This window comes from Delphinus delphis, chromosome 10 (genome assembly GCF_949987515.2).
Source record: "Delphinus delphis chromosome 10, mDelDel1.2, whole genome shotgun sequence".
Taxonomy (NCBI): domain Eukaryota; kingdom Metazoa; phylum Chordata; class Mammalia; order Artiodactyla; family Delphinidae; genus Delphinus; species Delphinus delphis.
Genome location: NC_082692.2, coordinates 43,737,282 through 43,764,243, shown reverse-complemented (window position 1 = coordinate 43,764,243; position 26,962 = coordinate 43,737,282). Strand labels below are relative to the sequence as shown.

Genomic DNA, 26,962 nt, shown 5'->3' with positions numbered 1-26,962 from the left:
AAGAACCTTGAAAACAGCATGAGGCCCGGTACTAATGTAGGATGGTTGGCTTTATATATACAATTTTCTTACAGCACTACACTTGAATTCATGTCATATTCCTCTCTATAATTTTTCAGTTCAGAAAACGTATTTCATTTTAAGATGTTCTCTTTATACCTCCCTGCTTATGCTATTTTGATCTTACCTGTTCTTTTTAAAATAATTGGTCCTTTTGCATATTTATTTCCCCTTTTCTCGTTCCATTATCTCATTATACCCATAGAAGAGAGTTTGTTATGTTTGAACATTAACAGAAAATGAGAGAATAGATGAAGAACATTGATCTGGCCTACAAACATTTTAAAAACTTTAAATTATGTTGCTTTGCCTATATTGAAACAAATGTTTTGTGCATGATTAATACAAACTTTTGCATCCCCTGGCACTCCTTCAATGACTGATGAATAATGTAATGTTACTTTGTACATAAATGCCATTTTTAGAAGCTCACTGTCTAAATATTTACTCCCCTAGGCACTTGGCTGGTTTTTTATATACTAAAGGTCAACAAGAATGAATTAATCATTCAGCATTAGTAATACAATTGGAAGCCCCAATAAGAAGTTTAAGTATACAAAGTACATTGGAAAGCCTGCTCAGAACCGTGGGACTAGTCCTGTCACAAAAGGGAGAGTTAGACGCTGTACCTTGTATCTGTGTGTTTGTGCATGTGTGTTTGTTCATGTGTGTGTGTGTGTGTGTGTGTGTGTGTGTGTGTGTGTTTATCTCTGCGGGCACACCTCATTTAACACTATCAGAGTGAAATCAGCAAAGAACTCATCACACTGTTTCTGGATTATTTTCGACAGTCTCACTTTTATGAATGGTCTGAGTATCAGAATAGAAACTCACGGATAGAGTCAGAAGGATAAAATGTGCTTGGTAATATTCATTTGTGATGATTTCTTAGAAGAATAAGCTGATTTTAGTTTATATATGAAGTTGGTTATTTGAAAGATCTGGTTGCAGACAGACTCTTGGGTCAGAAATGGATTTAGTCCGGGACCAAAAGAAGCCACTTTAACCCTTGGCACATCAGAGTTCATCAAAATTGGGTGGGAGAGAAAAATAAAAAGCTTTTCCTCCAAGGTGACAGATTAAGGAGTCAAGCCTCTAAAATTTGACGTTATGGGTTAGTGCCCAGGATCCTGTGAAAGCTACAACAAAGGATTGTTAGAGGAAAAAAAAGAGGATGTGCCAGCCCTGCTGTTGTCTCCAAGGGCTGCTTAGTTACCGGTCAGTCTCTTAGGTGTGTTTGCTGATGGAGAGCAGTGTGGTGGCCAGCACACACTGGGCGCACACAGTAATGATTCCAGAGGGATTGGGACACCCTCACAAAGTATCACAGAAAAGAAGTTGTGATGCATTTTTGCATGGGATTGAAATAAAGAAGGGTGACCACCATTCTTTAAGTCCAACATGTCATTTAAAAAATAACATTCACTCAGGAAAACATTACAAAATTGAGGAGCAAATTGATACAAGCCTAGACTTGACGGTGCCCTCACAGGAGCGGTGTGTCTTGTCTTATTTTCTGCAGATTCTGCGGAAAACGTGGGTCATTAAACTGTAGGTCTTGGAGAGCCATACATGATGTTATGTGCACATACATATTTCATATAGTATGTCTTACTGTTTGGGCTTTGTAATTTAAAATTAATTTTTTAAAATTTGGTCTTAGGTCTTCCAGAAGGAGCTGGGGAAGAGGACCAGCAGCGTGCAGGCCCTGAAGCGCTCGGCCCGGGAGCTCATAGAGGGCAGCCAGGATGACTCCTCCTGGGTCAGGGTCCAGATGCAGGAGCTGAGCACACGCTGGGAGACAGTGTGTGCACTCTCCATATCCAAGCAGACCCGCCTAGAAGCAGCTCTGCGCCAGGTAAAGCCCTGGGGTTACAGCTGCTGGGTGTGCTGACAAAGATCCTGCACCCCCAACAGGAACCGCTGTTCTGAAGGACCACAGGGCTCCTGTGTCTCAGCCAGGATAGTCATGGGGAGGAAGTCCTTAGAGCATCATTGCGTGGGTCCGCTCCCCGCCCAACTCCTCCCCAAAGAATTTAAATGACTCAACAGAGGGAGGCTTTCTAATCTTCCCGTAAAAGTGCTGTTTGAGTCTTTTTTTCAGCTAGAATGTATAATGGGCTGCCATTCATCTCACATCAGATTGTTAAAATGGTGAATTATTCTTCACATAGGCCTTTTTGACGGATTAGATGTTTTCTTACATTTGTAAAATGCAGCACCATGTATCTTTATCTTTTTAATGGGAATAATGGATATAATGAATCAGTTTAAATTTAAGACTTTTTTTTTCCATTGAGAGGAAGACTTGACTCTACTAACAAGCATGTTTGGGAATCTTTTTTGGGGCGCATGTGAACCATTAGGCAGAGGAGTTTCACTCGGTGGTCCACGCCCTCCTGGAGTGGCTGGCAGAAGCGGAGCAGACCCTTCGTTTCCATGGCATTCTCCCAGACGATGAGGATGCTCTTCGGACTCTCATTGATCAGCATAAAGTGAGTTACATAAATGCTCAGTAAAAATAAGTGAGAAAGACAAACAAAGTAGAGAAAATGGACTCATGATTGCAAATACCAACTGCATGAATATCTTCCTTCCTGAGAAGTAGTGAAAGATCTGGTATGTTTGAGAATTTATCTGTATCCTCCTTCCTTACATAGGTGTGTCCCCATGCAACTACGCACATGTGTGTGTGGCTATTTTTGTTTTTTAATGTCGTCTTTATAGAAGGTGGTTATTTTAAAACTAGTCACTCTGAAGGAACCCTCCTAAACTGTTGGTGGGAATGTAAGTTGGTGCAGCCACTGTGGAGAACAGTATGGAGGTTCCACAGAAAACTAAAAATAGAGCTGCCATATGATCCAGCAATCCCACTCCTGAGCATATATCCAGACAAAACTATAATATACTTCAATTAAAAAAATAAAATAAAACTAGTCACTCTGTTTTCCTATCTCCAGGAAGCACATTTTTCTAGGGAACTCTTTGGCTCCTGAGCAAAACTGGTCAATTTTGTTGCACTTAGATGTGCATTTCAAAGATGAAACTTCCTTACTGAGCAGTATGACGTTTATCAAATTATAACCATTAGAATTGTCAATTAATGATTTTTACCTTTGTAAGCAAGACAAGCAAGTAGTTTAATAACTGGTCTTCAAATTTTATTTTTAAACCTCTGCCAATTCTGTTTTTAATCAAGAGCTGCTTTAAATTCTTTTGAGAAGTAACCCATTTATAAATTATAAATAAAAAATGGATTATGTAAGTAGATATACTATTAAATAATTAACCAGGGCTTCCCTGGTGGTGCAGTGGTTGAGGGTCCACCTGCCGATGCAGGGGACACGGGTTCGTGCCCTGGTCCGGGAAGATCCCACATGCCGCAGAGCAGCTGGGCCCGTGAGCCATGGCCGCTGAGCCTGCGCGTCCGGAGCCTGTGCTCTGCAACGGGAGAGGCCACAACAGTGAGAGGCCCGCGTACCACCAAAAAAAAAAAATAGTTAACCAAGTAAAAATCTGGCCGTTGAATTTTCAGGTCAAAATTATTCCTGTGGCGATGCATAGGACTAGCAAAACCCTTAAGAGAGTGGTCCAGAGAGTTCTTAACAGATAATTTTTTTAACCTGACTCTAAAAAGTCAGGTTAAAGTCAGGAGTTAGCAATGCTAATACTCAGTGTAGTATTCTTCCACCTGGGGTGTAGTGTTCTGAAAATTAAGTATCTTGAGGGTTTTTTTCTATTCTTTTTTTTTTTTTTTTGAAGTATAGTTGATTTACAATGCTGTGTTAATTTCTGCTGCACAGCAAAGTGATTCAGTTATACACATATATACATTCTTTTTTTAAATATTCTTTTCCATTATGGTTTATCATAGGATATTGAATATAGTTCTCTATGCATTACAGTAGGACCTTGTTGCTTATCCATTCTATATATAAAAGCTTACATCTGCTAACCCCAGCCTCCCACTCCATCCCTCACCCAATGCATTCCCCCTTGGCAACCACAAGTCAGTTCTCTATTTCCATGAGTCTGTTTCTGTTTTGTAGATCACTTATATCACATGATATAAGTGATATCATACGGTATTTGTCTTTCTCTTTATGACTTACTTCACTTAGTGTGATAATCTCTAGCTGTATCATGTTGCTGCATGTGGCATTATTTCATACTTTTTATGGCTGAGTAGTATTCCATTCTATATAGGTACCATCTCTTCTTTATCCGGTCATCTGTCAATGGACACTTAGGTTGTTTCCATGTCTTGGCTATTGTGAACAGTCCTGCTATGAACATAGGGGTGCATGTATCTTTTTGAATTATAGTTTTGTCTGGATACATGCCCAGAAGTGGGATTGCTGGATCATGTGGTAGCTCTATTTTCAGTTTTCTGAGGAACCTCCACACTATTCTCCATAGTGGCTGCACCAATTTACATTCCCACCAACAGTGTAGGAGGGTTCCCTTTTCTCTACACCCTCTCCAGCATTTGTAGACATTTTAATGATGGCCACTCTAACCCGTGTGAGGTGGTATCTCGTAGTTTTGATTTGCATTTCTCTCATAATTAGTGATGTTGAGCATCTTTTCATGTGCCTGTTGACTTCAGTGTATTTAGTATTGATGTCAGCATTTCCTATAAACGGTAAAGGATCTTTTTAGTACCACTGAATAACCTGGTGTTGCAAGGTCAAGTTGGAAATACATAATTAATTCCATTGTAGCATGGGTGACATCATCTTTGGTGACTTCTTATGTTAATTACGATGCTCTCTCAATGATGAGCTGCTTACGCTATAGCAATGAAATATTGCCTTGTTGTTAATAAAAGGGATGCGAGCTTGTATAACATTATCTGGAGGAATGAAATGCTGCATACACTTTTTCAAGTTGAAGCTGGCCTGTAAGAGCAGGAAAATTACATCACATTTACTGTACATTTTTGATTCAGTTAAATATTTTGAAAATCTAGTTTATGTTACCATAGGCTGACCATCAGCTGCTTTGGGTTCCACTGACATACTAGGGTTTGGATGTCAAGAGTGTCCCCTGAAGCCCAGGGTGCATATATGCCCTACAGAACCGAGGCTACCTGTGGTATCACCACCCTCACAGCAGGGCCAGGAAACCCCCAGAAACATCAGGAGGCAGGCATCCCGGGAGGGGTACTGGTTTCAAGAACAGCTTATCTTTAAACATTTTAAATTAGCATACAATTGCATGCAATTTTATAAAGTGCTTCTCTGTAATAATATTTTGCAGTGATATTGTTCGTTCTGTTTCATTTCTTTTGCTTCCCTTCACACATTCTCACCAATAGAAGAAAAACAGAATATTTAATTTCTTAGACTAGAGCCCTCTCAATATAATCCAACTTCTAAAATTGGCAGATTTTCCCATGTGAGCACAAACCACTGAGGCAGCACTCAGACTGGCCTGGAAGAGCCCGGGGTGCTGTCAGGAGTTGGTACCCAGTCCACAGTGTTTCCAGTGGGAGCTGGGCGCCCAGTGTGGGAGTGATTAAAAGTACATGATTGGATCAGCTCGCCTCTGGAAAAGCACAGCTGTTCTTAACCTTCTGGTTTTCTCTTCCTAGTAAAGTTTGTTTCCTTTCACTTAAAAGGGGTCTGTTTTGGGGAAAATTAAAATATTTTTAAGGTAGGTCATGACATTTAAAAAGTAGGTCATCAAAGTCTGTGAGTCTGTTTCTGTTTTGTAAATAATTTCATTTGCTTATGGTTACCAAAGGGGAAAGGTGGGGAGAGGGATAAGTTAGGAGTTTGGGAGTAACATATACACAGTACTATATATAATATAGGTAACCAACAAGGACCTACTGTAGTATATAGCACAGGGAACTCTGCTCTACTCAGTGTTCTGTAATAACCTATATGGGAAAAGAACCTAATCTGAAAAAGAATGGATATATGTATATGTATAACTGAATCACTTTGCTGTACACCTGAAACTAACACAACATTGTAAATCAACTATACTCCAATATGAAATAAAAATTAAATTAAAATAAATACATAAATAAAAATAAAAAGTAGGTCATGTTAGCAGAGTAATTGGACCTGGACTCCCCAATGGTAAAAATGTGGAAATAAAGGTTAAAAAGCATTTATTCACTCACACAGGTACAAAATTGAATAAGACACAGTCTTTTGATCTTGTGGACCTTAACAATCTAGTAGCTGTGCATATAAACAAAATATTTTATTAGAGTGAAATGCCAAGGTAGGAGGCGTATGACAGCTGCTTCAGAGGTTTAGAAACAAAAGGTCACTAGATGTGAACACCTATACTTTCTGACCCCCTGGTTACACGGCGTGGGTAACACAAGTGCCATCCATCCCCTGGCACCCTTGTCAGGTGTGGAAGGAATCCTTCTTAGTGTGGGTTCCAGGTAGATTGGAGGGGTCAGTGGATGTTTGAAATTCAGTGCAGGGTTTGGGAAGCATGTGCCCCACAAGCATGTGCCGAAATGCCTCACATTTTGGGGGGCAAAAGTCCTCATTTTTTAGCCCCGCTTTCAGAGTTCTGTGATCCATGAATCTGTGGGTACAGTTCTGATGGTAGAAAGTAAAGTATGTGAGACATTTATAAAAAGGTTGATTTGACAGCCTTCCAAAGCCTGTTGAGGTGTATTCATCCTTCCAGGGCTGAGAGTGGCTCTTTTTACTGCCCTTTAAGGGACATTTTTCCCAGAGGCTGGCCGCTGTCAGGCCCACTTGCTCCAGACTCACTCGACTCCTTCCCCACTGGACGCTGGGCCTTCTCTCCCACAACCCAGGCCTTTCTAGTTCCCTGCCAGTCTGCTGTCTTCCTTGGCACTTTTTGGATACACATTCCTATCATCCCTGACACGGTTAATGCTACTTTGAATACTAACCTCCTCGTCGTATTTGCTAGAACGTTTTTTTTTTTTTTTTGCAATCCATATTGTTTCTATCGCTGGCTTAGTATCTGTCCCAATTCTTGCCTCTACGAATATAATTATAATGTATTCAAATTTAGGAGAGTGTCTTTTTTGTTTAATGTATTTTGTAAAGCATGAGATAGTATCCTGTAGTTGGATCTTGAGATAGTGTGAGAAGGTACTTTATCCGATTACTGTCCCTTCTCCTCCCTTAATTCCTCACTCGGTGGATGATTTCCAGCTGTGAATAAACCAATGTAAGTTCTTGCTTATTGGTTTAGCTCTGACAGTCCAGTGGACGTTGCTGGCCTTTTAGTTTCAGCCTGTGCGTCTTTGTTTATGCTGTAGGAATTCATGAAGAGACTGGAAGAAAAGCGCGCTGCCCTCAACAAAGCCACCAGCATGGGAGACTCCATCCTGGCCATCTGCCACCCAGACTCCATCACCACTGTCAAGCACTGGATTACCATCATCCGGGCCAGATTCGAGGAGGTCCGTGCATCTCAGTCCATCTTTAGAGCAGCTGGAGCTTTGAGAGTCAGGGGAGGGGGCGTGGAAACTCGGGCAATTAATGACGTATTTATGGCTGTGGGAACCTAAGGGCTTATGTTCTCCACAAGACCATTCTTCTGTGTGTTACCTCTCTCTGCCACCCACTTTTCTTTAAAAAGTTACAAGCATTCTGCAGCTATGTCCCTGAAACTATGTGGTTCACTGTAGGACTTTCTGTCCACTTCCAGATCACGTCTGTTGAATAGGTTTTTCAGAGCCGTCTATGCTTGTGGAATGAATTGCACACACAAGTGAATTCATTCTGTATTTAAGATCTTAGCTATTTTTATTTCCACTCTGTGCTACACAGAGTGAGCATATGTGATTCTTCAGGGAATGCATGTTTGAACTTAAATTAGCAGGCAAAGGGAAGCCTGGGTGATTGACGTACATCTAAACTTCTGAGGGTGACAGCCATCACAAAGGGCTCCTGGGTCCTCCACAGGCTGGGTCTTGGTACCACTGATGGGATCTAGAAAGACCAGAGAGTTATGGATCTAGCCTGGGATGATCCTAATTTACATTTAAGTGTGGTGTATGTTACATCAGTTACATTATTCACTGAGATGGAAGAAATTCAGAGCAGTTGTTTTCTCCATCAGGTACTGGCCTGGGCAAAGCAGCACCAGCAGAGACTAGCCAGTGCCCTGGCAGGACTCATCGCCAAGCAGGAGTTGCTGGAAGCCCTGCTGGCCTGGTTGCAGTGGGCTGAAACCACACTGAGCGACAGGGATAAAGAGGTCATCCCGCAGGAGATTGAAGAGGTGAAAGCCCTCATTGCAGAACACCAGGTAAATAGATGTCATCCTAACCTGCCTTCTCAGACACTGTCTTTGCTTCACACTGTACTTCTCAGAAGACTGCTCTGTGCTTCTTACCTTCACTTCCTCAGACACACTCCTCAACTCCTCCACCGAGTTTCTGATGCCACTGCTGCCCTGGAGCTTCTCTCTGGAGAGTCACTTAGTTTTGCTGGTGTCTCCTGCCCTGTGTGACCTTCCCACGCTCCTCCCTTTCGGCCTCATCCATGGAGCTGTGCTCGCATCTCAGATGGGCTCCCCCCGTCCCTGTGCTGTGCGGCTGCTTCCCACTATTGCTGTCGTATTTTGATAAACGTATAAGATATCGATGCCTGTGATGGCCCTGAAGTGTCTCTGTCAACCGAGGCATTAAAGTGTCAGTGTCCTCCAGTGTGACAGACATTCCAGAAATGTGTTTCTTCACTTCTCACTTTTTTCTGCCTTCTCCTTTTCCCATCACTTTTCACCAGTCTCTGCCCTTGCCACAGATTCCAGATACAGGGACACCTGGTCAACCATGATAAAAAGTCCAAGGAGATGAGATAAATGGCAACATAGTCAAACCTTTTAAATGTAAACTTGAACCTGAATGACTTTGACCCTCCTTGGTAGAGTAGATTTATTGATAGGGATATTTTAAATGTATCCACATTTATGTGGATATGCTTTATGTCACTGTATATCAAAGCCATCTTAAGTATTTCAGATATGTAGGTGAGATGTGTCGCAGGAAAGCCCTAGAGACACCCCAGCTAACTCGTTCCTTTGTAGACAAATGCTCACTTTAAGATTCTTCAGGGAGAGCTTGGAAGCTTGGTCCTGGCTGGTGCACAGACAGGTTGTGTTCCTCATGCAGCTGCTCCCCCTGTGGTCTTCAAATAAAACAAGTTGCTTTTGTAACACTGTAGTTACTTATCACCTATTAACATTTTGTAGTCTGTAAATACTGTATTATGATGGTTAGATTTTTTTTTATCCTAGATAAAACATGTTTTATTCTTTTTTCAGAAATGATAGTATGGTCCTTTTATCTTCTCGTTTTTAGTTCATTTCTAAAGATGTTTTTCTCTGATATACTTGTATCTAGTTGACATCATTTCTTTCTTTCAGACCTTCATGGAGGAAATGACCAGAAAACAACCTGACGTGGACAAAGTCACCAAGACCTACAAGAGGAGAGTGGCGGACCCCTCCTTACATTCCCACATTCCGGTCTTGGATAAGGGGCGAGCAGGAAGTAAGCAGTGGCTAATTTCTTTAACATGAGGATGGTTAAGCAAGGAAGTTAGTTTCCTTTTATTTTGAGTTATGGTTTGACATTTTGGAGCCATAGGTGATTCTACATGAGCTCTCAATCATAAAAGGTTTTCTTTCTTTTTTTTTTTTCATTAATTTATTTATCTTTGGCTGTGTTGGGTCTTTGTTGCTGCATGCGGGCTTTCTCTAGTTGTGGTGAGCGGGGGCTACTCTTCGTTGCGGTGTGCAGGCTTCTCATTGCAGTGGCCTCTCTTGTTGCAGAGCACGGGCTCTAGGCATACGGGCTTCAGTAGTTGTGGCACGCGGGCTCAGTAGTTGTGGCGCATGGGCTTAGTTGTTCCACGGCATGTGGGATCTTCCTGGACCAGGGCTCGAACCCGTGTCCCCTGCATTGGCAGGCGGATTCTTAACCACTGTGCCACCAGGGAAGTCCCATAAAAGGTTTTCTTGAAAGAATATGTGGGCTAAGTATTATAGCAACTTATTTAAAAATAAAGGAAAGGATAAATCCAGGTCTCTATATGTGTAACTTTATTTGCTCGAAGTGTATCTTTCAGATTAGCCAGAAGAAATCAGGAATAACTTTCAACAAGAACAGAAGTCATCACCCCCTTTGAATTGACTCATTCTGCTTCTCTTATATAAATAACCTTAAAGTGGAATGGAACAAGAATGACCATGACCTGGATAAAGTTCATGACCTAACTGTTCACTAGTAACCAGCAATCTGATAGATTTTCCTCATGTTCATTTGACTTGAGGCTCTATTTACTGACTTCTCAGGCTGTCTTGACCCAGCGAAGTGACATTAAATACAATAATAGCTAGCTCAGATAAGATTTAGAAGCAGCACAATTTATACCAGGCAGTTTGTATATTTCTGAATGGTGCCTTACTAAAGAAAAGTGGTTTTGGATCTGTCATAGTCGTGTCTTGCACAAGGAGGCAGGGTACCAAAGTTGTTAGGAACTCTGGACACAGACTGCCTGGCTGTCCCCACCCCTCAGCATCTGGGAAACGCAACCTTGGACACGTTACTTGAACCCCTTCTGAGCCTCAATTTCCTCATCTGTGGAAAGGGAGAATTATAACCTCATTAGACTATGGTGAGGACTTAATGAGCTCGTGTATGAAGTGCTTAGCATACTTCCTGGAATACTGTTAAATGCTCAATAAATATTAGCTATTGATATTTTTATGTAACTCCATGGGAGTTAGGAATTCTGGGCAAATCTCAGCTTGGATGCTAACTTCCTATGAAAGCTTAGGCCAGTGATTTATTTTTCTAGATCACATTGAACGATTTAGTTAGATGAGGAAACTGCAGTGAGATAATTGCTCTGTGAAGTTATAGAAACTTGTGAATACTAGAAAGAGGGAGGAAACTTTAGGAAGGCAGTAAATTAGGATATGAGACGATGCACAGGAAACACACAATCTCAGTGGAAAATGGACCTGGAAGAAGGCTGGGACCGTAATCACACACTTCCGTACTTGATTGGGAATTTGTCGGGTATCTTGGTCTGACTCTGGCAAGCCGCCCAGTGCCTCCTGCCCTCCTCTCAGCTGGGTTTGCCCAAACTGATTCACATGCACTGCAGTGCCCTGGCAGTAGCAAAGAGGAGGACTGCAGGATGCTTCTTTGTCATTGAAGTGGTGCGGATTTTAGGCTGGAAAATGTTTGAAGCATAAATGTATTGAGAGAACTTTCCAGTATTTCAGGGCTCCCGTCAAGAATATTTCTCTGCTGTCTCTGAACGGTGTGTGACCCTTGTTAAGTAAAACACATTTGACCCTGATATCGTGCATCACCTAAATTAGGGTGTTTCTTCACATCATAGCTAGTAATGAAGTTGATTCAGTCTGAACAAGGAACAGTAAAGGTCAAGCCTTAATGTATTTCAAAACCCTGGAGACTTTGCCATCCTAACTCAAGTTATGTTTGAACAGGAAAACGCTTCCCAGCGTCAAGCTTCTATCCCTCTGGGTCACAGACACAAATCGAAACCAAGAATCCCAGGGTCAACTTACTGGTGAGCAAGTGGCAGCAAGTCTGGCTGCTCGCCTTGGAAAGGAGGAGGAAGCTTAATGACGCCCTGGACAGACTGGAGGAGGTGAGAAAACTCTTACATTGGGTACCATATTGTCATCTGCCCTCATTCACCGGAACACATTGCCAAGGTCTTGATTTTTTTCAACGTTTCTAATAATAGATAAGAAAACTCTTGATGTCTGAGTGCTTATTTTACTTCTAAAATTAAAGCCACAGGTATGAATGTTTTTATGGGGGGAAAAAACCCTGATATATGGGCCTTGGATTTAGGGAATCAAAGTCAAAAACAGGTATGTTGTAACATAATCAGGAGCTGACTCAGTCGGAAAAGATCTGGCTTGACGTATGTTTGCTGACAGCATCTTCTGGCAACTATAATCATTTATAATGCAGATCATTTATTCATATATACTCTGTGATCTGAAGTTTAGGGTGTCAGATTCTAGAATTGGTAAATTTTTAGAAGGTGAGGAGTTAGGAGCGACTGGTGGCAGAGACGTGAGGGGTAATAAGATAGGTAAAATCGGTCTTGTTCAGCTGGGCCTGCTCCCTGGGGTACAGAGCTCCTGTCACCTTGGGCCACACCACCTTTGTGAGTTCGGCATTATCAGAAATTTTCAGTGTGACTTTTTGAGGAGTTTTGTTTCCTCTATTTGTAAAGAAAAAACAGTGACAGTAACAGAATAAACTTTAGAGAAAAAATGTTCAAGTCCCCTTTGCAAGATGATACCTTTCCTGGAGGGAATGATCTGTGTGTTACCTAGAGGATCATTAAAAACGTTATTCATATTGTATAAGATAATAATTTTTATTATCTAGAGGATCATTAAAAATAACATTATTCATATTGTATAAGATAATTTTGGTTATCTAGTGGATCATTATAAACATTATTCATATTATATAATTTTTGTTATCTAGAGGATCATTCGAAATAACGTTATTCATATTGTGTAAGATATAATTTGAGCACAGCAGTAACTCAGGCAAAATGCCTTTTGCCCTCTTCAGCTAAGGGAATTTGCCAACTTTGATTTTGATGTCTGGCGCAAAAAGTACATGCGATGGATGAATCACAAGAAATCTCGAGTGATGGACTTCTTCAGGAGGATCGATAAAGACCAGGATGGGAAAATAACCCGACAAGAATTTATTGACGGGATTCTTTCCTCAAGTAAGTCCCAAGAGAGGTGGCCATAACAGATGTAATTTTTAAAGAAAATAAGCACAGTTTAAAATTGTGGAGCCAGTAAACCTGTGTTACTAATAAAACATCACCTTTAAACTTGGCTGTGAAGTCATTGCCCTCAAAAAAAAAACAAAAAAAACAAAAAAACTGTCCTTAGTTAAAATTTATGGCTTTGAAGTCAGGCACCCTTACTAATTGTGTCACCACAGATAAACTCCTTTTCTCTACTGGAGCTGTGTCCCTATTTAGTGTAATCAGGTTAATAATACTTAATTCTTAGATTGTGTCGCCTGGCATAAAATGGGAAATCAGTAAATGCAAGTCAGTCTTTCTCTTTTTTATTTTAGTTCACATTCTGATCTAATATTGTCATTAGTAGGAAATTAGAAGGCTATAAAAATTCTAAAGGTATGTGCCCCCTTCTTGTTTGATAGATTTTTTTTTTTTTTTTTTTTTTTTTTTTTTGCGGTATGTGGGCCTCTCACTGTTGTGGCCTCTCCCGTTGCGGAGCACAGGCTCTGGACGCGCAGGCTCAGCGGCCATGGCTCACGGGCCCAGCCGCTCCACGACATGTGGGATCTTCCCGGACCGGGGCACGAACCCGTGTCCCCTGCATCGGCAGGGGTACTCTCAACCACTGCACCACCAGGGAAGCCCTGATAGATTATTTTGATCACATGTATGTGATTTCTCTGGCAGATGTTACTAGAAGCACTCTTAAAGTAAATTTCATGTAAATTATTCCTTAAGTGGTACTTGAACCATATGAAATTTGCTAATATTAAACAGTTTTTAGCCTAGAAAAACAGCCATTTCGTAAGATTCATCCTAATAGTAGTTAAAGGTAAATTTAGGCCACATATGTAGTGATAGTGCTTGTGTGATGTAAATCAGGTTTTTGTTTTTGTTTTTTTTAAGGATTGTAATATACTTGATCATCCTAATCATTTAACTGGCCACACTACAATTAAAATGTGCGATCGAGAATGTCTTACGGCAGAATTAACAAGTTAATGCTATTTACTTTTTCTTTAAGACGTAAATCTTTTTGTAAAATGTTATTGTAAGTAGCAGCTCTTACCAACTTTCATTGCGACCAGAGTATGACATATACTGAGAATATCTTAATTATCACTCATACGTGGAATCTAAACCAAAAGTGAAACTCACAGAGATAGTAGAAAAATAATTGCCAGGGGCTGGGAAATGGAGGAGATAGGGAGAGGTTGGTACAAGGGTACAGATTTTCAGCAATAAAATGAATAAGGTCTGAGTATCTACTGTACAACATGGTGACTGTGGTTGATAACACCATATTGTATAATTGGAATTAGCTGAGAGAGTAAAATTCATTCTCACCCAAAAAAACCCAGAGAGTAAAAGATAAACATGTGAGGTGATGGATGTGTTAATTAACTAGATGGGGGGAAATCCCTCCACAATGTGTGCGTGTATCAAATTACTATGATTACAGTTTAAATATCTTACAGTTTTATTTGTCAGTTATTCCTCAATAGCACTACTTACCATTGTTTTGAAAATGTTAGAGTTCCCTACCAGTCGTCTGGAGATGAGTGCAGTTGCAGACATCTTTGACAGAGATGGCGATGGATACATCGACTACTATGAATTTGTAGCTGCCCTTCACCCAAATAAAGATGCATACAAACCTATCACTGATGCTGACAAAATTGAAGATGAGGTACTCATTACCTTTCCACCGGGTAGAACAAGCACTGTGTGTTCTGCCCAGATACCATGTACAATTCATGCAGTTGTTTTATTTCCATGTTTAGTTGTTGCGTACAGGTTTTAAGGATGCCACGATGTAATATTAATGTGAAAGTGACTGTTTTATCATTGCTTCTGGCAGGTGACAAGGCAGGTAGCTAAGTGCAAATGTGCAAAACGATTCCAAGTTGAACAGATTGGAGATAACAAATACAGGGTAAGTTTTCAAAATAGCTGTGTAGTTCTTTCAAAGGATAAAAATTAAAAACTTTGTCTGCATTGTTTCCCAGGAATGCCAGTTATTTATTTTTACCTTCTATCAAATATAATGGTATATGAAATTCCATCTTTCGTCATTTTTAATGATATAAAGATAGCTTGCATTTTGTATATTAGGACATATCTCTGACATGTATGATACATCCATTCAAGGAGAAAAATATTCACAGAAAAATACATCTCATATATTTGGGTTGCTTCGAATTACTTTATATTTTATTGTGATTAGAGGTAAGTTGTCATATTTTCAGTAACAAAGCTTTTCCAAGCCAGGAAATGAAGTTAAAATGTTTACTTATTTTTGTAAATGTGAAAAAGAGGTAGTGTTTTCCACTGATGCAGAAATTTAAAAAAATTTACATCTCAGTAACTCAGTTCACCTTCTTTAGAACAATTACTTGAAGACCCTTGTGACTTTGTCACTCTTTCTCTATCTTTTTTCTCTTTTTTTGGAACATCTCTTATTTGTAGTAGCTAGATAGGAAATGTGCAGAGATTCCCTCCTACAGTATATTACTTATAAATGAAACATTATTCATTTTGCTTTTATATTTCCACATTGAAAAATATTCATCTACATATTTGAATTTTTAACTTAAATTTGAAACCCAAAAACTTTCACAAAAATTTGCAAAGAAAAATTTCTGATTATTTGGTTTGAAGTTGAGAAAAATGGGTACCTGCACATCTCTAAACTAGATACTATATCCAGAAACCCAAAGTGTGAGCATGTGTGTGTGTACGTGTGTGTGTGTGTGTGTGTGTGTGTGTTCTAGTCATATAGAAAGTTTCCTGTTGAACTAATTATGTCTTTCTTCCATTTTTCATTTTTTATCAGTTCTTCCTGGGAAATCAGGTATAAACCAGTGGAATGTATTCTCAAGTTCCCAATAATTTTTTTTAACTTTAATTCATAGTCATTAAAGCTTGCCCTGGCCAATCTTTCCCATGCTGTCCCCCTAGCTACTACATTGTTGGTTGGCGTGGTGTTTCTGTATACGCTATGAGTGTCCTTGATCCAGGACTCTTTTTTGCCTTGTGTCTCAAATGAGGAGATTACCTTTAAGCAAACCAGATAATCAACTGTAGCTGGGCTGGGTACAGTGTTACAAATGCAATTTTCAGTTCCTGTCTTTAATAATACTATTCTCATCTATTGTATACAAGTATTCATTGCAACACAAAGTTGATTGTCCACACATCTCTGTGTGGCCTCGTTGGTGTTTGGCCATTGAAGCTGTATGCCCTGGTATAAGGTAGCTAGTGAAGGGCCAGCATCCAGCCAGTGACCTGGAAAAACAGCGCAGGGGAGAGGTCACCATGGCACTTGGCCACGGTGATGTGATCTCTCCAAAGCAGCTGTTTTCCCTGTGCCCTAATTCATTGATTTAGGGCTTTGCATCCTGAGTAGAAACTTTAACTCTGGAGGTTTTAAATGATGTCATTCCTTTTGAGGAAATGTTTCTCTTATAACTTACACAAAATCTTAGTCATACTTTATGTCATTTTGACCTCACATTTAAGTCAAGATAAATTGTCCAGGACACTGCATCATGATCAGAATTTTAGAACTGAAGACAAGAGAAATCAGATTTTGATTTAAACAAGGAGAGTTTTTTACTCTGTGCTTTTGGAAAGAACCATGCTATTTATAGTACCTGACCATATCCTATTAGCTATTATTCTGCCCCTCAGTTTCTAAGCCATATTACATCTTAAGTTTCAAATTACCTATTCTCCCCATTTATTGCAAGCAAATAATTTTTTCAAATAAAATTTTCAGTTATTTTGAATAGATGTTTTGAAAACTTCCATAAAAAGGTACTTTTCCGTTCTTGTTATTTTCTGAGTTAGTAATTGGGATAGCATCTTTTGTTTATGGAAAGGATGAAATATTTCAAAAGATTTAATTCACAGCACAAAGAACAACATTAGGGTCCTTTTTTTTTTTTTGGTCTCACAGTTTAGCTGTTGAGAAAATTATGGAAATTCTAAAGACAATGGTAGTTGTCATAGAATACCTTCTCAAAATAAAATTTAAAGTCATTCATGTTTATTATAATGGAAATAATTGAAATATCTCTATAAAATATTTTTATATTCTTTATATGATGATATAAATAAATATTTATATCCTTAAAACTTGTTTTGAACATAGTCTTGGAACAAAAGCGTATCGTCTAATTATCTGGTTCCTTAAGGGTAATTTTCTTTAAATCCCCTCCTTTCCCTTTGCTTATTAGCAGCACCAAATTTTTTCTAACAAAATAAATATGCATTTTGATTTTTAAATTTTAATTTACATTTCTAGAGCAGGTTCAACTACAGGAAAGTTGAAGTCTCAAGGCTTAAAAACCATTTTAGAAAAAGTGATGTGAAAAGGTTTGATGTAAACGCCTGAGTCCCACTGGTGCATTTTACATGCTTTCCAAGTCCTTTCTGAGTTTCAGGGTCTGGAATGGTTGGCTTTGTCCTAGTGTTCTCTTCCTGAAACTCAGTGTTAAAATTTATGAAAAGCAGCAGATTGTTTCTACTTCACGTTTTCTGTTTATCCCTCATGAGCCCAGACAAGTAGTCACAATTGTATGTTACCTGCCTTAAAAAGAAGCTATTTATGTCTACTTGACTGTTCATTTTGCTATGGTATCCACCGGGTTGGCAACCATGAAATTCAGTCTGGTGGTTTTTATAAGTTGGACACGAGCTTATTAGAAATGATTTAAAAGTATAAAATCATTTCTCATGGGCTTTCGTAATAAATAAACCTTATGATCAGAAACTACCTGTAGTCTAGACGTTTATTCAAGACCTGCAGAATCTGTAGTGTATATGATTGGAGATCCACTGAAAGGGCAAGAAAAAGACAAGTGCTTCTCAGTGTCAGCAATTTTGGTATATAGAGCTTTAAAGAAAAGCCTTTTAGATTTGAAAGCTGTATCATTCCTAATGTGTCAGTGACTGTTCTAATATTACAGTAATCTAAAAATGGCACATGAATCCAGCCTTTAACAAATTAGCCTACCAGATCATTAGTGATGCAGAAGTTTTATTTAACCGTGAAATTTTTATTAGTCATGATCATTTACTACTTTATCTCTCTAAGTCAGAACTGTTTAGAGAAAACAGAATGAGTTTATAAAGATTTCTCCCACGGATTTCAGTGGAAAACAGTTTCAGCTGTAAGAGGAAGTTTTCATGAAGAAGAATCAGAGTTTATTAAATTTTCTTTAGAATCATCTTACCTCCTGGAAGCCCTGGGCAAGTGGGCCAGTGCTTATTTTCATGGCTGTGTTTAATCTCTAGAAACATTTTCCATTACTGCCTTACTAACGTTGTTTCCGTCATAAGAGAGAAAAATCATTTTTAGAAGAAAGCTTCAATATTACTGTGATAACCTTTGTTATCTTTTTCCACACTATTTCCTTTGGGCTAAATCAGCATGCAGCCGTCTAACGCAGATCATGATAAACCCCTTTCTCTGAGATTTTACTAATTGCTGCGAACTAAACCAGAAGTTAGAGTTGGTTGCTTACGCAGATCGCACCTCATCCTTTGAGATTTCCTCTTGACAATTAGAGGGTCTTCTTTCTTCCTCTTCCCAGTTTGGAGACTCCCAGCAACTCCGGCTTGTCCGAATCCTGCGAAGTACTGTGATGGTTCGTGTTGGAGGTGGATGGATGGCCCTGGATGAGTTCTTAGTGAAAAATGATCCTTGCAGGGGTAAGGAGATACTTATGTCAAGATAATAACACCACGAAAGTATATCGATCTTGAATTATTTTCCAGCATCAAAAACACAGTGGGGCTAATTTTGGTCATTTATTACAGTAAGGAATGTTTCACATTGGTCTGTCAGCCTGAAGTTCCCAAAGAACGTGTGGCAATTGTGTAAACCGTGTTCCTCTCATAGTTTTTTTTTACTTCTCCTGGATAACTAGGAGACTGGGAGGCAGGAAACACTAGAATAGATTTTCCTTTGTGAGGCGTTCCCATCTGCAAGTTTCAAAATGAGCAGTTCTACCAACCAGGGGAAGGATTTCCTCTGTCGTTAAGTAGCAAAGTAAGGGGAAAGAAAATTGAGCGACGAAGATTGAAGATACCGTACAGTAAAAGTTTAAAAGCAGAAGTTTTTGTGAAATTAGGGGGAGGCGAGGAAAGCAGTATTGAAAACTTTTTTTAAATAATGAACTGCTAATTTGACTCTGAATTTTGAAGTTACAGATTAGAGCCTTAACAATATGCACACATAATATACCATAGCTCTCAGGTATCTGGGAGTGCGTTCCCAGCAGCCAGTCAGCAGGCCTTCCTTCTATATTTTGGAAATAATGCAGCTGAAGGTAATGCAGCTCCATTTACGAAACAAAGAATTGAGAATGCAGAGTGTTCTGTGGGGTAGCCTAGGAAAGTTAGCTCAATTGGGGTGAAGCCTTCCAAATACATTTTTCATCCTGAGTCAGACCTTTGAGTGTTTCCCTTCGCAGGGCCAGTTTTCTCCTAAATTGTGCGCTAAAGGCCCAATCTGAGCAACCCTTGCATAATCAACTACTGTACTTTGTTTCTTCTCCTGCTAACAGTTTTCTTGAATGTGATTGGTATCCTGTGTCATTTCTTCTAGTTCATCATCATGGGAGTAAAATGTTACGTTCGGAATCAAACTCTTCAATTACTACTACTCAGCCTACTATAGGTTGGCGACCCCTCTCTTTGCCTCTCCCCTCTGACCTCTCCTCTTTCCTACTTTGACATTCTTGCTTTAATCGTTTTGTTTTAAAATAACATGCTTCATCCATCGCGTATGGCTTAACTCACATCCAGCTGAGCTGGTGCTTCCAAATTGAAATTCTGGACTTTCAACACGCTTCGGGTGTTGCAAATGTAGGGGTTGTATAAGTGATCAAACACAAGCTAACACCCTGCACACGGGGTTCTGGTGGCGCCTTCTCCGAGTGCACGTGTGTTGGTGTGAGTGTTGCATCACAGATGACCTCACGGATCCTGGGGTCTGCTGTTTGTTATTTTGCATGCTGTAAAACCAAGTTTTTAAGGCATAAAATAAAAATACTAGCCGCCTCATTGAAAGTGCAAAACCTGAAAGTTTCTGTGTCGTCGTCATGATTAACAACCCATCTCTCATTCTGTGTAATTGTCCAATTAATCCCGATGGTGAAAGACTGGCAATTTCCTGACCTCGGTAGTACACGCAAAAGACACAGTCCCCGCCTCCCTGGCTTGTCCCCTCAGGGTGGGGATGGCATAGTGAAACCCTGCAGGCATCAGTAGTGGGTGGATTAACAATATTTGAGCATGAGCTTGTCATTTTCATGCTGACTCTCTCTTTAATAGTGGTTACTCTTGGCTGGTGTCTAGTGTTAGAATAAACACACTTTTATTTTTTTCTTTCCCCAACTGGCCTGTATCCGAAAGGAATGCATTGTAAAGGAATGCATTTGACTTTTTGTGATGCTGAGTTGGAGTTGGCATGGCAAAAAGGTGTTCTTGCAATCCTCCACGTGGTCTGTGGCGCCAGATGGCAGTTTTCCCCTCCCCCCCGCACCCGACTGAGCCCCTCTTTTTTTTTCCTTCCTTTCGTTTGTGTGCCTTGTGTGTTCCGTCATCCAGCTAAAGGAAGGACAAACATGGAGCTAAGGGAGAAGTTCATCTTGGCGGATGGAGCCAGTCAGGGAATGGCTGCTTTCCGGCCCCGGGGCCGAAGATCGAGGCCCTCATCTCGGGGAGCCTCGCCCAACCGGTCCACATCCATGTCCAGCCAGGCTGGCCAGGCGGCCTCCCCACAGGTCCCTGCCACCAGCACACCCAAGGTAGAACTCGTTTCCTCTTCCTCTGCGCTCACTGTCTAGAGTATGCTTTTGAATGTTTGGGGGGGATCCCTAGAATTTGTAGGACCAGCTTTCTCCAAATGTGTCCCTTCTCACAATATGGAAGATGAAGAATTAAAAAGTGTGTGTGTGCGTGTGCACGCGTGCGCGTGTGCTTTTGCCCTGTGGCCCATGTAAAGACGATCTATTTAGGGGCTTTGGTTACCTTTCAGATTGTTTTTTCTTTTTAAAGCTTCATTCATGTTTTTGGTGTATATGATTTGCCATCAGACCTTTTCTATTTGTTTTTGGTTTTTTATTTTTAAGTTTTGAATTTTATTTTATTTATTTTTTATACAGCAGGTTCTTATTAGTTATCTATTTTATACGTATTAGTGTATACATGTCAATCCCAATCTCCCCATTCATCCCACCACCACCCCCGCCGCTTTCCCCCCTTGGTGTCCATCTATTTGTTTTTAATGATGATCATTCTTACTGTGAAATGAATGGCTGTGAATCTCTCTTTCCGTGGCTTTGTTTTTTTATCTGCCGTCCTTTACGTTTGATTTGCCATTGTTCCATACAGATTCTCCATCCTTTAACACGCAATTATGGTAAACCCTGGTTGACAAACAGCAAGGTGTCAACTCCTTGTAAACCAGCTGAGTGCTCAGACTTCCCCATGTCATCTCCAGAGGTATTGTAAGGCCCCAGATTCCAGCCTAACAGCCGCCTTTAACTGAAACGATCACCTACTAACACTGCTTCACCTCACCCTTAATAAATGTACTTTTGATAATACGTCGTCTTTTTACAGACTTCTATATAATAAGTCTCAACCCTAGGAACGTGAGAGTAAGGGGTGAACACAAAAGACAGTTTATAGCTCCTCAAAGGGCGTCAGCCTAACCTAGTCACCTCTGCAGGCTCTCAGCCTTTTTTGTTTCTCTGTTCTCTTTCTCATACTTAATTTTGCTTTTCTCCCCTGGGAGAGTGACATACAGGAGATTATACCCAGACCTAAGCCAGGTTTCTTTTCAAGCTGATGGTATGCTTTTGCTTCTAGACATAATTTGGGCAAGAAATGCTGTAACCCTTTTTAGGTAAGAGTGAGAGGCAGTATCATTTGCAAGAGAATCACTTAAATTAAAAGAATGTGGACTGAGTGTTCTCTCTGGGCAAGGTCCTTCTGACTGTCTGGTATGTCTATTTCTGCCCAAGAACACTGGGTGGATGAGACCCAAGCCTTTTAGTTACCAGCGCAAGGGGCTGGGGCTCGGATAGGCAAAAGGTTATCTGTCATTCTCAAAAGGTATGTATCTTTATTAGACTTAATGATTTTTTTCAGGACCCTCTCACTTTTTTAAATGACATGCTATATGGGGATAAGATATTTAGGAGGTATAAAATTTGCCGAGATTAACTTATATATCAGATCATTTATATTCAATTGGAAGTCAACCATACGTCTTTTAAAGAAAGTTCTCTGTAAAATGATAAACATAGGCACCAAATAAATCACATATTTGATTAGAATCACCATAAGGAAGGGAGAAAAATCCCTAAAGAACTGTTATTGAAACCAAGGAGGTATTTCATATTAAAGGCAAGGACTCCTGGATAAAACTAATTTAGTACCTCTCAAAAGCCTTTTATGCTTTTCAAAACTCTTATCTGTTATGTAACCCTCACACTCATAATGAGAGGTAGGCAGAGAAAATGTCATTGCCCTCCTGACTCAGATTGAAATGATGGAAATGGAAATTGCAGATGGTGGTATAGAGTTGGGGCAGAAGCCCATTCCTCAACTCTTCCTCATCCCCCAGCCCCTCATTTCTCCCCCTTCCCTCAAGTGAGTGATGTTAATTTCATATGTTACGTCTGAGGCGTCTGTCGCTTCTGATGGATCTCTTGTAGCCAAAACTGAGAGCAGTTGAAGGAACCTAAAGTGACATGTTTGCTTTAAATATTCAGGGCTGTGCTACTCTGTTCAAATTTTTGAAAAGTGGAAAACCCCCCCCCCCACAAATTTAAGTCTATTATTTTGGCTAATACAAAGCTAGGTTTCATTTCAAATAGCCTCATGAGGCAAAACAACAGTATCCTTCTATGGAAGGGTCTTTAAGAGCACGGGGTAGGTTTGTGACTATAAAATCAGAATATCAAGGCATCTGAAAAGAATGCTCTTGGTCCTTCATGGTAATGAACTGTCATCTTGAGTGATATATTTCATCACCTGTGAGTCCTCACTCTCTCCTGGGTCGTTGAGATTCTGAGTTAGGAATTTAACTGGAGCAGAGCTGTCAGAGTTCGGGCAAATTACTGCCCTCTTCAGGCCCTCCTCTTTCACAATTGTGAAAAAGTGAGTAGGTAAGTGTGAGGATTAATTGTGGTTAGACTAGTGAGAGTATTTTCAATGCTTAAGCATCTTTTTTTTTTTTTTGGCTGCGCTGAGTAGCATGCAGGATCTTAGTTCCCCCACCAAGGATCGAACCCCTGCCCCCTACCATAGGAGTGCAGACTGGGCCACCAGGGAAGTCCCAAGTATTATATGTATATGAATTCTATATAAATCCTATATTTAAATGTATGTAGAGAATACATATGTAAATGAATTATGAATATCATTAATATTAATAAATTGCAACCCTGATATATCTAAAGGTCTTACATATGCTTTATTATTAAACATTTAAAACTATTTAATAAAGGAAAATTAATTTTTCAAAAAGCATATGTAATTGTTTAGATCTGTTTCCTCCAAACAGCTCCCTGACTGTGAGTTCATTGAGGAATATGATGTCTTTATACTTCCCAGATTTGTTTTTGTTTTTTGTTTTTTTTTAACTTTGGGAGAATTTCCAAAATGTTGTAGTGATCCAGGAAACGTGAATGATTTTAGATTTAGAATAAAATGTCATAGTTGTGATTACTTTAGACATTCTCTGCAAACTCCTGTAAGAATTTTAAGAGAATCATCCCCAAACATTGCCTAGGTATCTTGTAAGGACCGTAGACAGTGACGGAGCCAAGAGAGGAAGTGATATCTTACCAAGTTACAGAATGTCGCTTTTTTCTCTTTTTGGCAGTTATGTTTGTTTAAATGGTGGCTGTCTAGGCATTCCTTATTTTCTTCCTGTTCAATTTCTGTTTATTTATTTCTGTCTAGTTCCCTAAAAACCTTGCAGGCAGCAGAGAGTCCAAGCACGATTTTTTAGAGGCCAGTCTTCTCTCGGGACCATGCAGCCACCATCATCTTTTTGGCTCTACTCTCTCAACTCTGTGATAATTCACTGACAATCTGAAAGATACTAACATACTCAGAGTTTGTCTGTGTTTCCTCGGGGACTCTCCACTTTTGTGTTTTCTCTCCAACATGAATTCATTTTCTTTAGAGGGGTCCCTCTGAATTTAGGGAGAGAATAAGAAATTAGTGGAGAAAAGCAAGTGAGAACCCCATGCCTCCTCACCTCCTGAGTGTCTAGTGGAGGGTTCCCACCCATCTGTGAAGTGGTGTCAGTGGAGAATCACGGGACAGGAGCAATATCTGAAATGTCTTTTCCCTGATTCGACACAGGGAACGCCGATACAGGGAAGCAAGCTTCGACTTCCGGGATATTTATCAGGGAAAGGCTTCCACTCCGGGGAAGACAGTGGCTTGATCACAACCGCAGCTTCCCGAGTACGGACACAGTTTGCTGGTGAGTCTGCTGCGCTCCATCTCTCGTGGCTTTGCAGTGTGATCTGAATATGAAAATCCCATTTCTTCCTAATCGGGGAAGACAAATCAATGCTGCTGTATTCTTCTGAAATGACAAGTGGTCCCAGTCCTCCATCAAAGGTAGGGGATCAGTGAGCCATGGGCATAAGGGACTCAAACATCCCTTTTGGAAAGTACCAGAGAAAGATGAGACAGTGACTGTGGAATTGAAGAAAAACTGTGGCAGGATCTACCCCTTCCGACCAAAAGTCTGGCCTCCTCTGCTGCTTGGAAATTGCACTGGGTTCTGTTTGGGGTGGTTGGAAAAACCCAGCTGCACTGGCCCTGACCCCGGGGATCCTAAGCACAGCAAGCCTGAAGCTTCTTTAAACTTTCAAGTCTTTTGTCTTCAATTCCTTTGTGCTTCGAATTACTTATCCTAGGCAAAACTTGTGCTGTGCGTTCGTACTGCACACGTCCCTGGGTTATACCTGCCAAACTTTGGAAAACACAGTCTCAAGGGATATATCTATTCCTTATGTCTGTGTGTGGTAAATGGAATTCCATTTTAAGTGGGGTAGCCCCCAACCTGCTTTTTGTTTGTAAATTGAGCTTTTTGTATATTTCATCTACTTAGAGTGGGAGCAAGGCCATGAAATCAACATGTATTTCTTGAGCGCCTAGTGGGTGTCCAGAAAACTGACTGAGGTTAAACGGTGGCACTGAGTTTCAAGAATCGGTGGCAGCTGGATGCAGTAGGAAGGGTGACCCATCTCTGCCCTCTCTCCTCAGATCCCAAGAAGACCCACAGCCGACCAGGAAGCCGAGCTGGCAGCAAAGCTGGTAGCCGGGCCAGCAGCCGCCGAGGCAGTGATGCATCAGACTTTGACATCTCAGAAATCCAGTCCGTGTGCTCTGACGTGGAGACTGTCCCCCAGACACACAGGCCTACGCCCCGAGCAGATTCTCGGCCGTCCGCAGCCAAGCCTTCCAAAATCCCCACACCCCAGAGGAAATCACCTGCCAGCAAATTGGACAAGTCCTCCAAGAGATAGTGCAGTTGGTTCTACCACTGTCCTTCCTAAAGCCTTTACTATTTAAGTCTGAAAGATGTAACATATGATGTAGAGACTATTGTGAAATAATGCAAGAGGTGAGTTTAAAGTTCTGCAGATGGCCTTATTTGTGTATTTGTCTTTTTCTTTTATCTGTATAATTTGGGTCAGATAGTCTGGGGTTTTAGTCACATCCTCCATGAAGGGGGAGAGAGTTTGATAGGCACTAACGTTTCTGCACTGAGCGTGTGGAGCACACCTGAGATCACTATACCTGCAGGTAAGTCCACGACTTCCCGACAGCCAGCCCTCCACTGGGAGCTAACATGAAGGATACCTCAGGACACCTTCTTGCTTCTCTGGAAACTCTGAAAAGCCAAAAGACACCCACAGCGATCTATTCCAAGATGATCTAAGTGTAAACTGCAAGATGGGGGGCAAAAAGACAAACACACCCGCCGCAGTTCTTAACCTTGTACCTGACGGAGAACTCACAGAAAGTTCCTTTCTGCACCTGCCCATGCTCTGAGATTCCCAGACTCTTGCGCGTTTCTGTGCCATGGCTTCACCTGAGGCCAGAGGCGTCCTGGACGTGAGCCCTCTTATCCTGTAAGAATATCATCATAAAGTGCATTCATGTAAATGTGAGGTTTTCTTTTGCTTGAGTGGACAGTAGCACCTGTACCATTGAACTCATTTTGTATCAAAGCAAGTTTGCTTGCAGAAAAGCTATGAAATAAAACATGTCCCATAACTACATTGCTATGGAATTAATTTTTTTCCCCAGGGAAAAAAAGTCAGTGTATTTTTTTATGAGCAAATATCCATTTGGAGTGACCAAACGAGACTTAAAAATGGGTTTATTTTGATTTTCTCATCTGAAGTAATCATGTTCTGGTATTATATCTATATTTAATATAAACCTTTTAATTTATTATGTATACTCACATACTATAGGAAGATATTAGTATGCATTTAATAAAACATATTCACTTGAACATATGGCATACCTGATTATTTAAAGTGAACTTTTTCTGTTTGCTCTAAATAAAGCTTATATGGACGATCTCTCTTTACTAACAGTGTGACAGGCTAAGTTTGGGGGACAAAAAACACAGGGATATAATACATAAGAAATGATAAAATAACATTAACCATTCTATAAATATTTTTAATATGTACCAACCATGTGCCAGCCTCTGTTGGTGACACTGAGGTGCTCTTATATTCAAGGGGAAAAAGCTAATAACTAAATCACTAAAAAACATGAACTGAAACCAGGGGATGTATGACAGGGTAATGTAGTTACATTCCCTCCTGTGTACATTTAAAAATCAAATGATAAAATTTTCTTAACTATAAAAATGGCATCAAATATAATTAGAAGAATGGCAGATGGTTCCTTTGGGTATGACCGGTCACAGTTCTCCCTGTGACTTTGTAAATTCATTTCAGCACACGGCATTGGTGGCATTTGGGTTCAGGAGTTAGTTAAGATAGTCTTGTGTTTTCCCCACGTGGTCTTTTTCATGGAGGCCAGCG

General features: G+C 40.3%; 1 protein-coding gene across 1 annotated transcript in view; it reads left to right on the top strand.

The window, feature by feature from the left end:
* Window positions 1-26,474, top strand: part of DST (dystonin) — a 494,547-nt gene extending 468,073 nt beyond the window's left edge. The window contains exons 87-102 of the mRNA XM_060021645.1: window positions 1,724-1,918; window positions 2,427-2,555; window positions 7,331-7,474; window positions 8,137-8,325; window positions 9,445-9,571; window positions 11,542-11,705; window positions 12,656-12,818; window positions 14,381-14,535; window positions 14,707-14,781; window positions 15,682-15,699; window positions 18,446-18,563; window positions 19,462-19,533; window positions 20,466-20,665; window positions 21,252-21,362; window positions 24,243-24,366; window positions 25,158-26,474. Of these exons, the coding sequence (XP_059877628.1) occupies window positions 1,724-1,918; window positions 2,427-2,555; window positions 7,331-7,474; window positions 8,137-8,325; window positions 9,445-9,571; window positions 11,542-11,705; window positions 12,656-12,818; window positions 14,381-14,535; window positions 14,707-14,781; window positions 15,682-15,699; window positions 18,446-18,563; window positions 19,462-19,533; window positions 20,466-20,665; window positions 21,252-21,362; window positions 24,243-24,366; window positions 25,158-25,420 (2,247 nt within the window). The 3' untranslated portion in view covers window positions 25,421-26,474. The remainder of the gene's footprint in view (window positions 1-1,723; window positions 1,919-2,426; window positions 2,556-7,330; window positions 7,475-8,136; window positions 8,326-9,444; window positions 9,572-11,541; window positions 11,706-12,655; window positions 12,819-14,380; window positions 14,536-14,706; window positions 14,782-15,681; window positions 15,700-18,445; window positions 18,564-19,461; window positions 19,534-20,465; window positions 20,666-21,251; window positions 21,363-24,242; window positions 24,367-25,157) is intronic.
* Window positions 26,475-26,962: the final 488 nt, after the last annotated feature.